This window comes from Bos javanicus, chromosome 14, assembly GCF_032452875.1.
Source record: "Bos javanicus breed banteng chromosome 14, ARS-OSU_banteng_1.0, whole genome shotgun sequence".
Classification (NCBI taxonomy): domain Eukaryota; kingdom Metazoa; phylum Chordata; class Mammalia; order Artiodactyla; family Bovidae; genus Bos; species Bos javanicus.
This window is the reverse complement of record NC_083881.1, coordinates 64,927,692-64,943,561: the sequence shown is the minus strand read 5'-3', so window position 1 is coordinate 64,943,561 and position 15,870 is coordinate 64,927,692. Positions and strand designations below refer to the sequence as shown.

At 33.7% G+C, this 15,870-nt stretch overlaps 1 protein-coding gene across 20 annotated transcripts in view; it reads left to right on the top strand.

The window, feature by feature from the left end:
* VPS13B (vacuolar protein sorting 13 homolog B) overlaps positions 1-15,870 on the top strand; it is an 804,527-nt gene that overhangs the window by 441,110 nt on the left and 347,547 nt on the right. For 14 of the 20 annotated variants that reach the window (XM_061438325.1, XM_061438316.1, XM_061438319.1 and 11 more), the window contains 3 exons: positions 104-245; positions 3,339-3,747; positions 8,899-9,010. In XM_061438325.1, coding sequence (XP_061294309.1) covers positions 104-245; positions 3,339-3,747; positions 8,899-9,010 — 663 coding nt within the window. Of the gene's footprint in view, positions 1-103; positions 246-3,338; positions 3,748-8,898; positions 9,011-15,870 lie in introns of those variants that run through there. The other 6 variants (XM_061438321.1, XM_061438322.1, XM_061438324.1 and 3 more) reach the window with 3 other exon arrangements.

The following is a 15,870-nucleotide window of genomic DNA, read 5'->3' as shown; positions in this document are numbered from 1 at the left end:
CAAACTTGAGCAAAATTAAAACTGTCCAGATTTTTTTTTTTTGCTTATGGCTTTTATTGCTTTTTGTCTTTCCACCTTCTTTGCTCCTGTCCATCACCTCAAGCCTTGGGGAAGAGTGTTGGTCTCTGGGGCAATGTGGAGGTGTCTTCCTTTCCTGTACTGACAAGCTGAACAGACGCACCTTGTTGGTTCGACCCATCAGCAACCAGGACCCTTTCAGTAATTGCTCTGGCTTCTTTCCTTCTGTAAGAAATCATTTTTAAATTACGCTACAGAACTCCCATTAACAGGAACCCAGAGAAGGAATGGAACTATCCATAGAGTCAACTCTTGATTTTTATCTTCCTCTGTATCTTTCGCTTTATAAATGAACTATTATGTATTCTTAAATTATAGACTGTTTGCACTATAATCCAGTTTGTTTCTGGGTTACTTGAATATGCTGGTTTATTGAATATAAACTAATTTTATCATCATCATTGGAAAATCAAAGTGGGATGTTATGTATGTTTGTTAAATTGTACATATACTGACTGATCAAGAGTTGACCATACTGCTTTCGTTATTCCTTTTATGATTCTTCCTTGCACTGCTTTTTCCCCTATTATTATGCTGTTTCCTTCTCAGAACTAACTCCAAGTGCCTTATTTATTTGGTGCCTCTTAAGTCTGGACAAGGTTGTACATCTGTCAATTACTAGATGAAAGAGGAATACTAGACTGTATACCAGTGGGTTTTAGAAGTTTAAAACTTTTTTTTCCCCTGGTGGTATAAAATATCTGAATATATTATTAAGCTAGTTCTTTTAAATGATATTTTTAAGTCAATAAAAACACATGTAAATTTTAAATATTGAGTAGATTTTCACAATGGTAATAGAAATCCTCTTAAGAAACTATTAAGTGCAAATGTTATTATTTTCTCAGCATCTGAAAACTAGTATTTATTTCCCCTTTTTTTGTAACTTAAAAGGAATTAAGACATATATCTTTAAAAATAAAGTGTAAAAATTAGCCAAATATTTTAAATAATTGTGTTCTTAGATTTAGTGTTTAACGCGGTAATTGCATAGCAAATAGTAGTTTCTGATTTGATTTTTTAATTTTTTCTAGTCTAGTCTGGATAAAAATTGTCCCTAAATGTGGCCTTTGTATTAATGGACATTCTGTTTAGATTTATTTTCTTCTCTTTAAATGTTCATTAGCATCCATGAGAAGCTTTCTTAACAATTTTAACATGTATTCATGAAAGCAAACCAAAATTATTGTTAATGTGTTTTAGAATTTTATCAATTTTTCTAAATTTTGAATTTTCTTAACATTTTAATAATTATCATTGGCCTGACTTTCATTTTAAGTAGTAGAAAATATTATTATTACTTTATGAAAGGTAATACTTATTTCAATTCTAGCTAGTATTCATCCATACTTTATGTTTTTTCACTCATTCTACTAGCGCAGGTAGGAATGCAGCACTTTAACACACTTTCTCTCATGGGTATTTACCTTTTAATACCTACAGTCAACATGTTTAAAACTATCTTTACCAAATCAAAACATTTATACTTTCAAATGCCTTTTATACTATTTCCAGGATTCAAATGTTGCCATTAATTAAGCTTTGAGGTGATTCATCTGGATTATGGTTGGTTCTACCCCTCGACACCTTAATCCCCAGTTGAGACACCTAGAGACAGTGTTGCTGTGGCCTCTCCCGTTGCAGCCACCCACAGCACCCAGGTCCATCTACGTTTGCCCGCAGTTCAGCATCATAGTGATGAGATTGCAATCACTTTTTCTTGTTTTACTGTATTTCCTTTTGTTTTGAGGGTAGAAAGCCAAAAGAGAGGGAAATAAGATAAAATGAAGTGAGAAAGTTGGACAAAGTAAAAGATGTTCTGAGGGCAGGACAATTATATGAAAAGTTATTATATTGCATATCTATTTAATGCTTACTTTACAAGCTCTTTTTAATGGTCAAAAAGTTGATTTTGAGATACTTTTGCAAAGGTAAATTTTATCTTGTCTTTCTTCACTATAAAATCCAAATTTAAAACAAAATTAACAGAGCACTGAGTTTCATACTATTTTATTCTCATTGTGTGATAGGCAACAAAATGAGAAGCAGAAAATAGAAGTAGAAGAAGAGGTTTACTGATGATGGAATAACGTAGGCTCTGACATATTGTTGCTTTGCTCCTTCTCACTTTTTTCTTGTTTATGTGAATGTATTTCCTTCTTTTTCATTTTTCCTGGTTCACTTCCTCTCTTAACATCACTCTTTGAACTCCAATAACTAAAAATCTTTATCAAGCCTTGGGAAGAGGGGTTGTATTTTGAGTAATTATACTTTAATTTGCAGAATAGAATTTTATGTACATTAATTGGTTCAGGAAAACTTTACTCAAAAATATCCTTTTTATATGTTGAGAAATTCAAATTACATGTTTTATTTTACCCTGAAAAATATGCTCTTTTCAATTTGAATATAAGTTTATTGGACAAGTTTTGTCACAAGTACTGAAGTTGTTATGATACAGTTTTCAGTCTTAATCAGATATTTATGTGTGTTAATATGGTATTAAATCCAGGGAATATGAGTTGAAAGAGAGTTTTTAGGTAGGTTTTATAAACAATATGATAGTCCCGGAAAATAGACAAGTTCTAAAAGAAAGCTATTTTTGTCTCATGATACCATTTTTTCTTTATATGCATTAAATGGTTAATTCAGTTATCAAAGTGTGATATCAGTGATGCTTGTCTTATGGGCTCTTCATATATATTAGTGAGATTACAGAGGAAAATCTTTGTTTTTATAAATGTTAAGTCAAGTGAAGTCAATCAACTTTTCAGGTTGTTGATCACCAATGAAAATACATAACATGGTTATTTCAATTTTTCTTTCATAAACCCTGTCTGACCCAAATTATGACAGCGTATTGCTACTTTTAATGAAAAATTATCAAGAATGAAAAGATAAATCTATATATGAACTGTTCCAAATTCTGAGTGTTGTAGAAAATGTAGAAATTATAGAAACAGGCACAAAGAGGTTAATTACCTCTCTCAAGACCTAGAACTACAACCCAGGACTCCTAACCTGAGTTCAGTCATTCTGAGTCTTAGAGGCTTTTGCCCTGTCTATAGAATTGATTAGTAATGTGCTCGTTAAGTGTGTTTTTATTTTTTTATTTATATTAAACATCTGATTAATCATGGGGAAAAATATTGACAATAACAAAATATAATAGTACCAACCTAGATTGTTTTCTGCTTTCAAATTCTTTTTTTTTTCTTTTTGAATAAAATATGTATTGTGATTTCCTCTTTCTGGAACAGACAACTGCAAAGCTTCTAGATGGCTCTCATCAGCAGCATGGATTTCTGTCTTTGACATACACAAAAGCTGTAACAAAAAATGTTCGCCACAAGTTAACATCAAGAAATGAGCGAAGAAGTTTTCATAAGTTATCTGAAGGTTTAACAGATGGTTCCCCTCATTTTCTTCATGAAATACTTCTTTCAGCACAAGCCTTTGATATTGTCCTTTGTTTTCCTTTACTTAATGCCATTGCAAGTATATTTCAAGCAAAACTACCAAGGACCCAAACAGAGAAAAGAAAATCTCCAGGTCAGCCCATGAGGACCCATACACTGACTTCACGCAATTTACCTTTGATTTATATCAACACAAGCGTAATCAGAATTTTTGTTCCAAAAACAGAAGAAATGCAGCCAAGTATTGAAGGTATTCTTTTTAGAATTTTTTTTTCCAGTCTTATTTTAAATAACTTTTAAATACTGTGTGTGTTTCTGACTCTGCTGATTACTAGAGTAAGAAATAGGAAATGTTTTTCTTTAGGTCTTTTGCTAATAAAGCTTATACTTTCTGTCATTTGTTTTGTTGACCTCCAATATTGTGTTCTATATACCTAAGATAACTAAAAATTGCTTTATAAAATTAGCCAACACTCCACATACTGCACTAATGGAATAAATTATATTGGCAGTCTTGTGCAGCCATTCCCACTTTCTATCTCCAAAATGTTTTCATCACCCCAAGCAGTAACTGTGTACCTTACAGACTGAAGAATAACTCCCCCTTGCTTACTTTCTGTCTCTCTGAAATTGCCTGTTGTAGGTATTTCATATGAGTTGAATCAGAGAATATTTGTCCTTTTGTGTCTGGCTTATTTCGCTTAGCATAATGTTTTCAGGGTTCATTCATGTTGTATACCATGCATCATAATTTCATTTATTTTTATGGTAGAATAGTATCTATTGTATGGATATACCCCATTTTTTAAATCCAGTCTTCTATCAGACACTTGGATTGTTTCCACTGATGTTGTGAGTAATGCTGCTATATACTTGTCTGTTCAAACTCATTTTTGATTCTTTTGAGTATGTACCTCGGTGTTAAATTGCTGGCTTATATGGCATTTCTTTGTTGAGAATTCTATGGTGTTGATTAACCACCAATCTGCTTTGAAGCTTTTTTGACGAGGCAGGATTTGTAGTAGTTTCTGAATGATAGTATTGAGTCAACAGGAAGCATGAAGGGAGCTCCCTGTTAGTAAAGGTGGTAGTACCTGTGGCTGAGCACCTTCACGATAGACAGAGGTCAGGGGTTTCATGGGTTTACCCTAGCCTCATTTTTCTGTCATACTCAGTGGTGGTTCATCAAAACAGGTTCTGTGCTTCATTGATTTGTATAGATGTCCAAAGGGATACTCACCTGGCTATTTGAGAAAAGGGAGGGAAAGGAAAAACTTTCTCTCCTTTGTGCATGTATTTGTTTTGTTTGTTGGCTTATTGTTTTATGAACATTTAGTTAAATTTTATAATGAATACTGTGTATCACACAGTTTTGTTGATACTGCTTTAAGTTTCCCATTTTCTTGCTGTAACTAGGAAAATCTTCAATTGGTTGTAATTACAGAAGGTTTCTAGACTTTTCCTAGTTTATTTTTCAAGCTCCTTTGTTCTTTTTTGGTGCTGCTTGTGGTGGGATTTTTAAGGTATAATTTCAAAATTGTGACCCTGAAGTACCTGCTAAGCATGTAACCTTGAATAAGAGCATATGAGGTGGAAGTTAGGGAAGGGACCTTGTTACAGCCATCTTTGGAAAATACTGTCTGCCACATTTCTCTGTGGACTTTTGGTTAATTTTGATCCTTTGCTTATATGAACACTTAGTGTAATAAACACCTTTTGCTGGTATTTTTCATGACTTGGGTGAGTATATATAGAATAAATTTCTAGCAAAAGGATTGCTAGATCAAAGGGTATCTACCTTAAAAATGTTAAGGGGTGTCAAAATGCTCTCCTATAAATTGCCTGACCAGTTTATACTGTTTCCTTGGTGTCCTTGTAATAGAGATCTGTCATGCTTTTTGGTCTTTTGTCAGTCTCATTAATGAAAAGTATACTTTTTTCCTAAAGAGTTGCTCATCTGTTCTTCGTCATTTATTAAGAACTCTGTGTGAAGCCTGTTGTTTCACCTGCATTGTATTGCACATGTCTTTTCATGTTTTGTGTTTTTTTTTGCTATTTGACTCTGTGTGTGTGTGTGTGTGTATGTGTGTCTATGTGTACCCCTATATTTATATCAGCATGTATATCTTTGCTTATACCTGTTCTCATATCTGTATCTGAGATACTATCAATTGCCAAAACATGTGCCTATCCACTATACACACACACACACACACACACACACACACACACACACATATACACACACATATATATATAATGTCTTGACATATTATGTTAAATTTTGGGGCCACTTTATCTTCTTCATTACTGCTGTAATTCAAATGAGCATAATATTTTTAATCAGATTAATTAAACTGAATGGAAATTATGTCTTATTGAGTGTGATAGCATACTGAAATGTTGCCATTTCATACTTCTTAGCAGAAACTATAAAACTATCTCCAAGCAGTTTGTGTCTTTCAGAGATGATTGTCAAACTGAATGTGACTGTATTTCCCATTAATGTACATAATCACTGGGTTACATATTATTGAGCCTTCATTGTGTCTTCAGCTGAAAATATGTCAATAACTAATAGTACCTTTTGTTGATAGCTTAATGTGAGGTTGTCATTATAGTTGTGGCTTTATAAAAGTTTAACATTGCAGTGGCAAGTTCAAATACCTTTGAGATTTTAGATGTTTTATTATATAGAGTTTATACTGAGAATCTTAAAGGAAAATTAAAGTCTCTAAAATGTTTTTATTTCATATTGAATTTTTAAAAAACTTAGCTATGAACAACAGTCTTTTATTGTCTGACAATTTCATGAAGATTCTGCTCTTTTAAGCTTTTGGTTACTTAATCAAGCTCATAATTTCAGATTTGTTCTTAGCCTTTTCATTTTCAATACATACTCTCTTGCCTCAAGAAAAGATAAAGTCTTTCAGACGTATGTTTCATTTTACATGAAATGTACAAGTTTCGAATAGTTCATCTGTAAAATTCAATTAATAATAAAAATATATTTAACATTCTAATATTTAAAGAAGTTATATTAAAGTCTGGTTTTCGACATGAATATTGCTTGCTTTATGTGCGATTATTATCAAGATTCTGAATCTACAGGTGTTTGACTTCCAGCTTAAGCTATTTATTTCATAACAGAGGGCTGTTTTTTGGATCTGATATGAGTCTTCTAGAGTGAGTAGTTCCTCATGAGGCTCAATTTTTAAAAATACAGTTACAGCAAAGAAGGAAGGCATTCATTTTCATGTTGAAAATGCTTCTAGAGGGAACACTTCCTCATTTGGTCCAACTATTAAATGCAGGTGAAATAAACCAAAAAAGGGAAGCCTGTTTTGTTTTTTTTTTCCCCCCAGCTATCAAATAACTAAAGACATGACTCAGGGCGCTTTCTTGTATAAATACCTATTTTTTACTAGTTTTTCTTGTATCTCTGGATACATTTTGATAAGCTGAATACTTTCTATAATAAAATTGATTATTTTAATTTAGTTCATGAATGATATGCATTAAATGCTTTTTATTATTATTATATAACTTTGTAGTCAGTTTAATCTAGTGAGAATACTTTTGGCTCTAAGAGAAACAGAATTCTGTTCTTGGATCTGGCTTTGTGTGTAACACTAAGGACGTCATTTTTCTTCCATATGTACCTCATTTACTGCAGTGTTTCTATTACGTTTTAGACTTTCATATGGTGGGTAGTATCTGTAGCCTGGAAGAACAGTTAGCAAGTACACTAATCGCACTTTTGTGGTATGGTCTGTTCTCCAGGCTTACTATTTATTGATTTAATTGATGCCTTCTGCTTAATCAGAGGTTTTACCCACATGAAACTATTTGATAAGCCTGACATAAAATGCAGGATCTGTGAAATGTAAACAGGTTTCATAGTATAAGCACCTATAATCAAGCCAGACCTCTAGTCATTTGAAAATAGTGTAACTTCATGAGAAGTAGTGTTTAATTTGATCTTTTTTGCTGTGGACATTCAAAAATATCATCTGTGTTGCAGCATCCACATGCTGATATTTATTATGATTGCTCATCTCTTTCTTCCCCCTTTGCTGTCTTTCCACTTCCCCTGCCATTTTGCCTCTCCCTTATGTACGTCTTATTCTGGTTCCTTCTTTTCCTCGCTGAATATCTTTCTTCTTATTTTTTCTGATTTTCCTAATTCTGACTTTCCTTTTTAGACTAATCTAAGTCAGACCATACCAAGTGTTTTGTCGAAGCAGCTGGAAATAATCTCTTAGCTTTTGCATTCTTTGGGCACCACAGTTTGGGAAATATGGATTGTATGCCTTTGTAGGCATGTTCTGTTCAGGATATTCCTGAGGTCTTGCAGAGCCAGTCCTTTTCTGTTCCATTTGTGGCAGATGATAGTTCTTTGAAAGAAATTATGAATTTTACTATATATTTTCTTCAAAACCCAGAAAATTGTATATTGTTAACAATTTTTAAACAATTTTGAACAGCTACTGCAGTAGACTCATCTGTGGGGAAAGAAGGAATAAATTTAATGTAAATTAATGAGGGCATCCAAAAAAGCTCTTTATTCCAAATAATTTTTTAAAAAGACATTGAATTAGCCAATGGCTTATAGAATTGTTTAGCTTTGTAACATGAGAACATGTGATAAATTTTTTTTAATTCAGTTTAATGAATCAGAATTAATATACCCTTTTACCTTTTCTTGTTTTCTGAAAATACTTACCTTAGTTTTAGGTTCCATTAGGAAATAGGACTTTTACACAAGTGTGAAATTACTATTTCTCAAGCAGTTCCACAGTAGAAATTATTAACATTAAAAAGTGCCTAGAATAGCAAGTTGAAAAGCCCTTATATATTAATCAGTTACTTGTTTTTTTCTTTCTTTACTGTTGCAGCCTTCAGCTCACATGTTACACCTTAAAGTGCTCTTGTGTGTTCCTATATGTGTGTTGTATTAGTACAATTATGTAAATTCAAACAACTTGGAGAATTTGTTACTGACTTTTTGATATCCTTTAATGTATTTGTAAGCAACAGTACAGTGTTGAAAACCAAAGGTTGAAAATCACTTGGGAGAAAAATGTAGTAGTATCACATCATGAAATTAGATAAATACGCTACTTCAGTATTACTTATATATAATTAATATTGCATGTTTTTATGTTGGGTGAATTATTTTATTGCCATTTTTAATTGTCTGTGCAGAGAAGTACTTAGTGGGATATAAAAGAAACAATGGACAGAGCATTGAATATTTCTATTTTAAGCATATTTTTTCTTGTCCTCATTTATGGTCTTATCTTAATGTATGTCTGTCCCATTCTTCAAAATTTCTCCTTATACATGAGGTTGTGCACAGATCCACTGTTTCCTCATGAATCTACTTTTTTCGTTACAGTTAATCAGACAGCAAAGGAAGATACCATGGTTCTGAAGATTGGCTCTGTTGCTATGGCTCCCCAGGCTGACAATCCCCTTGGCAGATCCGTCCTCAGGAAAGATATTTACCAGTAAGTTTATTTTCTTATGTCCAATTTTGCCAACAGTTTCATACTGCGAAGAAATACACTGATCAATAAAACTTGTATAGTGTGGCCTGCAGAAATACTTTTCATTCAGGATCTTTTGATATTTAAAACCAGGTTTTTCTGATTTTCTTCAGTTGTGGGTTTTTAAATTCATTCAGACAAATCAAGTATTTCTGTGAAGTGTTGATGAATAACAGAATGTAAGTACCAAGTCACCATAAAACTGAAGAAGCGCAGTTTGGAAAATTTTAGCAGACTTCAAATTTGACCAAATCTCTAATCACATGAGAAAATGAGGTCCTTTCTAGAACTACCACATCTTAGTGTAGTCATATTGTATCACACTGAAGCATTTTCTTAATTTAGCTATAAGCCATTATTTGAAATTTAGGACTGTGCATGTCATATGGATCAAAGCTGTAAAGAAAAGCAAACTTCTAAGGAGAAATTTCACAGTAAACACTTTCTGTGAAAATGCCATGCTCTGGATTTTGTCACTGAGTATTTGCAAACCACACCAAGCATATATGGAGAACTAAACTGGTGAACACATGTAATCAACATGATAAAAATAATATATCATTCATACTGAAGTTGGCACAGCTGCCAGACACAAAAGTACAGTTGCAAATAATACCAAGTGAGAAAAGTCACAGAAATACAGATGAACAAGTGTCTTATTTTTCCTGCTGGTCTGTTTTTCAGATGTTATATTCTCTTACTCTTACAAGAAATACATTTCTACTGTTCTCCAATAAATGTTACTGCTAGGAAAGATTCTGATTTTTATAATGCATTTACCACCTAGAGGATGACAACTATTTTTACTTTAAGTGGACCTATGAATTTTGTTTTCTCAATTTTTTCTATTATTAGAGTTGATTTGTTGTTGGTTTTTTTTTTTTTTTTTTTGCCTTTGAATTCTATATCTTGCTTACTTTGTTGTGTTACTTTTTTTTCTGGTAGCTTACAGTAGGCTTTAAGTAGGCTTTAGGAATCATCTAATCTGGTTTCCTTATTTATAGATTAGGAAATTGAGGAGCCAAAAGAATCACTGTCCCTAGTCAAGTAATGACAGAGCCAATATCACCACTCATGCTTTGACTTCCTTAGTATCTAAAGAAAGGATTACAGTAGAATCCTTTGTGGGTGAAAGCAATTTCATTTTCTAACATTTGGAAATTCTGTCAGGTGTATTTATCTTTTCTTTTCCACTTCAGAAATAAGTGGTCCTCAAAGAGTTTTCTACTTTACTTTTGGTGAAAGAAATATGTTTCTTATTAAAAGACCCTGTCACCATCAATAAAGTGAGTCACTAAAGGTATTAACTTCCTCTCCTCCTCTACCCTTTCTCCTTTCTGGCTCTCCAGCCGTCATTTATGAAGATGTGACTCTCGTCTTCCTGATTCATCGCTTCCTCCCTTTTGTCCTTCTTGAATGTTCTTTTCCCATCAGTCTCTCTCCTTATTCACTTCTTGATTTTTTTTCGAGACCTAACTTTTCATTCCCTTTCTGTATTTTTCTTCATTCTTTACCTTTCTTCCCTTTACACATATTTTCTTTCTTTACTTTCTGCCTTCTTTCACTATATCTCACTTCCTTCCCTGTTTCACTGTCTTAATAGTCTGACTTATTTGATAGGATATGGAATTACAATGCCAAAAAGTACATTAAGTCTGAAAATGTGCATTATCTCTTTAGATCTTCAGTGCCTCACATCCTGCCTCACAGAAAATATGTAAAAATATGTACACAGAAAGTACATAATGGCTGTTTTATGTTTCTAGAATAAATGCTCTTACTTTCTTTTTCTAATTGACAAAAAGCCAAGGCGCACACAGAATATTTATGTATTTTTCCAAAAGCATATGCTTCAGTCGCGGAGCATTTCAGAATCTATCTTAGAATCCTCTTCAGTTATTTTTAAATTCATACTTCTATCATTTAGTCCCTCCCCTGATTATGTGATTTAGCAATTTCATTCTCTTGTTCCCTTCCCATATGTTTTTACTTCCTCTTTCTTTTAATCTGCCTTTTGTGTTTCTTCTTTCTTTCTTGTTTTTGTAACTTCCTTAATGTGATAAATGGCTTCTGTAAAAAAAACCCACAGCTATTATAGTTTATAATCAATAACTGGGTGCTCTCCCCTTAATATCAGGAGCAAGACATCACTTCTGTGTAGCATTGTATTAGAGGTTGAAGACAGGGAAGTTAAATAGGAAAATGAAATAAAAAGCATTCAGATGGTAAGAAAGAAAAAAACTATATCTTTTTGCTGATGACATGATCTTATATATGGAAAATCCTAAGGCAGCCTCTGGAAAACTTTTGGGCAAATAAACTAGTTCAAGAAAGTTGCAAGATATAAAAAAAAAGTCAGTGTATAGTTAACCCTTGAGCAATAGGTTCAAAATATGTGGATTTTTTTCTAATAGTAAATACATTACCACACAGCTCATGGTTGGTTGAATCTGAGATACAGAAGGGATGTGGAGGGCTGACTAATGGACTTGGATGCCTCTGGATTTTGGTGTTCCCAGTGGGTCTTAAAGTCAGTCCTGCACAGGCACCAAGGAACGACTGTGTAAATACCAGTTCACAACAGTAATAAGCAAAGAACTATCCAAAAGTGAAAGTAAGAAAACAATTCCATTCATAATATCGTCAAAAAGAATTAAATTGTTACAAATAAATTTACCAGAAGAATCAGAAAACTTACACTCTGAAAACTACAGAACGTTGTTGAAAGAAACTAAAGAAAATCTAAATACACAGAATTATAGCCCAAGTACATTGATCAGAACACTTAATATTGTTAGATGTCAATCCTTCTTAAACTGATCTGCAGATTCAATATGATCCACATCAAAATTCCAGCTAGCTTCTTTGTAGAAATTGGCAAAGTTTCTAAGATCTATAAGGAAATTATTCATATGGAATTTCAAGGGATTCCAAATAGCCAAAACAGTCTTCAAAAAGAACAAAGTTGAAGGACTCTCACTGCTAAATTTCAAAACTTACGACAAAACAATAGTAATCAAGCTAGTGGAGTACTGGTACGAAAGTAGGATATCTAGACCAATGAACAGAATTGAGAGTCCAGAAATAAACCATCCACCACATTTACCGTCAGTGGTTTTTGATAAAGGAGCCAAGACAACTCAGTGGTAAAGAATACTTTTTTCAACAAATGGTATTTAGATATCTGAATATCCACATGAAGTTGGATCCTTACCTGACACTGTGTATAAAAATTAAGCCAAAAGGACCAGAAATGTAAAATTAAGAGCTAAAATTCTGAAACTTACAGGAGGAAGGGTAAGAGTAAGTCTTTGTGACCTTTGATTAGATAATGGTTTCTTTAAAATGACATCAAAAGCATAAGGGAAAAAAGAAAAAAAGATAAAATGAACTCTACCAAAATTATAAATTTCTGTGGTGCAAAGGACTCTGTCAAGAATGTGATAATCCACAGAATGGGAGAAAACATTTACAAATCACGAGACTTGTATTCAGAATATATAAAGAACTCTTAGAGCTCAATAATTGAAGGATAGATATATTGAGTTCAATATATTATTACAACTATTTTCCACTGTTTTTTTAAATCCTTTTTTCAGTGTGACTGCCAGCATTTTTAAATTTAGATTGGCGGCTTTGATTGTGGTTTGCATTATATTTCTATTGAACAGTGCAACACTGTAGGGAGGCCCATAAGAAATACAGGACATGTCACCCTTGAGACATTTCAAATGGAAGATGAATTGATTTTAGTTGGAGTTGCAAACCAACCCCAAAGACTGGACAGAAATGATCCACTCCTTATCCACACTGCCTTATGGAAAAAGATGTGCCTTCTCTGGGCAAAAAAACATTGACTTCTGTTTCCATAGTCTTTATACATGGTATCTGATATGTATTAAAAAAAAGACAAAAAGATACCAAAAAAGCAGAAAGATTTGACCCATTATTAAGAGAAAATTTAACTAATAGAAAAAGACCCACAAATGACTGAGATTTGAAGTAAGTAGACAGAAGTTTGAAATAATTGTTATTAATACTGTAAAGAAATATGTTGAAAAGATGGAAGATTTCATATAAATGAGCTCTATTTAAAGTAAATTCCAAAACTGAATAATACAGTATCTGAAATTAAGGACTCCTTAGATAGCCATAATACCAGATGGACAAAGTAGAAGAAAGGATTAGTAAACTTGGAGATAGTTTCAGACAAATTATCCAAACTGAAGCATAGAGAGAGAGGAGGGACGAAATAGAAAAGAAGAAAAGAACGTAAAAGAGAACAAAAGGAAAACCATGTGGAGTAGTCAGATGGTCTAACATATGTGTAAAGAGAGTACAAGAAGTAAAAGAAAGTAGAAGAAAGATTGAATGGAATAAAAGAAATAATTAAAGAGATAGACCTCGTGACTCCTCCAAATTTGTCAAGAATCATTAACCAGCAGGCCCAAGAAGCCTATCTTCAATCCAAGCAAAAATAAATGCAAAGAAAACTACACTTAGAAGCATGTTCAAATGACTGAAAATCAGAGAGACAAGATAAAGAGACCCCTTCCTGATGGACTGAGACAGGATGCTGAGTAAGAAGAGAGAGAATACAACCATGTCTTTCTCTCCCAACAGATTTCAAGGCCTAACACAGATTGCAGGAGAAATGAGATGCCTTTGTCTTTTTTGAAGTTTGAGAAAATCTTAAATTCAGCCAGTAAAATATATATACATAGATAAAAAGACATGTTACCTTTGAAGAAAACAGTAATACTGAAATAAAGGAAGGTCTTAAATTTGAAGATGAGAAAACTCCTAGTGGCCATGGTGTCAGTCTTCAAATACTTGGCCTATTTGTGTCATTCTTTCTGAGACTAAGAATAGACCTAAAATGATTAAATTAGTTGATATAATAATGACTAACTGCAGCTGATATTATATCAACTGATTTAATATCAACAATATCAACTGCAGTTGATATAATAATATACTAACTGCAGCTCAGTGTTATTAAGATCTTTCAAATTATATGTCTAATAATGAATGGGACTTCCCTGGTGACACAGGCAGTATAGAATCTGCATGCAGTGCAGGAGACCTGGGGACTATTGTTCACAAGCCATTAGCAACCCACTTCAGTACTCTTGCCTGGAAAATCCCATGAACAGGGGAGCCTGTTAGGCTGCAGTCCATGGGGTCACAAAGAGTCAGACACGACTGAGGGACTAAACTTACATTCTCACTTTTCATTATCTAATAAATGTGTTATTAGGAGCCCACTCTGCATCAGGCACTATTTTAGGTATTGAGTATAAATCAGTGTGGAAGACAAAGAAAAATCCCTGCTACTAAATTTAATGAAGGAGAGAGACAGTTGTTCGGTTGCTAAGTCATGTGTGACTGTTGAGCCACCAGGCAAGCCCAGACTGACAGTTAAAAATAAATATATATTCAAGTATATTAACTATAAGACGTGCTTACTGAGGCAGTCTAACAAGGAAGAAGACAGGAAGGAGGAAACTGGAGGTGGACAGCATGGCCCTGATCAGAGTCTACTCCCTGAGAAAGCTCGGGGCCCTGAAATAGGAGTGCAAGGGAGAAGCCAGTGGCAGCTGTAGCAGTGTGTGCCTGGAGACAGCTAGGCTGTGAGGGAGAGACATTACGGAGGAGCCACCTAGGCCATTGTGGGGGCTTTGGCCATTATGTTGAGTGAGATGTAGTTGTGGGGGGAAATAGTTCACACATGCACAGTTTAAAAATACTTACCTTTATTGTTTTCCGAGTATCAACCTATTAAATGAAGAGCTTCACCAGCAGGGAATAAAGATATACAAAAGAGGTGAAATCTGTCTTCAAAAACAGTCAACTTCAAAAAAGCAAATGGGAGTTTGATATTTATCTAAAGAAGTTATGTTAAGGATTATTTCTATTATTTGAGTCAAATATATGTGTGATATGGAGTTCTTTTGATTATTAAGGAGTTGATTTTTTCATCACATGAGAACCTTCAGAGGGTTTGAGCAGAGAAGTAGTGTGATTCAGTTTGTATTTGGGCACATAATTCAGGTCAACACGGGAAGATTAGACTGTAGCTAGGGAAGGACAAGGTTCTGTGGCTGTTGCAGCAATCTTGGCAGGACATTATGGTGGTTTGGCCCATGGTTGTGGGTGTGGAGGTGGTGCAAAGTGGTCAGATTTTGGAAATATTTTAGAGGTAGAGCCAAAAGAATTTGCAAATGGATTACACATGGGGTTTGAGACAGGAGATAAGGATAATTCAGTTGTATGGTGTAAGCAACTAGAAGGATAAAATTAACCAAGGGAAGGAAAACTGAGGGAGGATTTACTTTGGGAGGCTGGGCAGGTGGAGATCAATTTATTTTTGAAAATGTTAACTGTCTCAGGGTGTTCTAAGCTATCCATTGCTGATCAACTACATGAAAGGTTGAGAGGGGGTTATGATTTATGTTGAGTTAGACCAGTGCTTCTTAAATTTAATGTACATATAAATTACCTGGAGATCTTGTTACAATGTAGGTTTTGACTTCAGAGGTGTTGAATGAGGCCTGAAATTCAACATTTCTATCAGGAGTGATTGGGAAAGACACTGATACTGCCTCGTGCTAATGTGCTGCTTCAAGGACCGCACCTTGCGGTCCAACAATTTCCAAAAAAGTTTTTTTAAAAAAAGGATTTAAAAAAAAATACAGATTTAAGAAATGTTAATCATTTTACTGCTAAAAATTCAAACATTATGAAAGGTGATACCACAAAAGCTGAGTATTCTCCACTCCCATGCTTTCCTACCCATTTCCTAACAGAATCACTCAGTG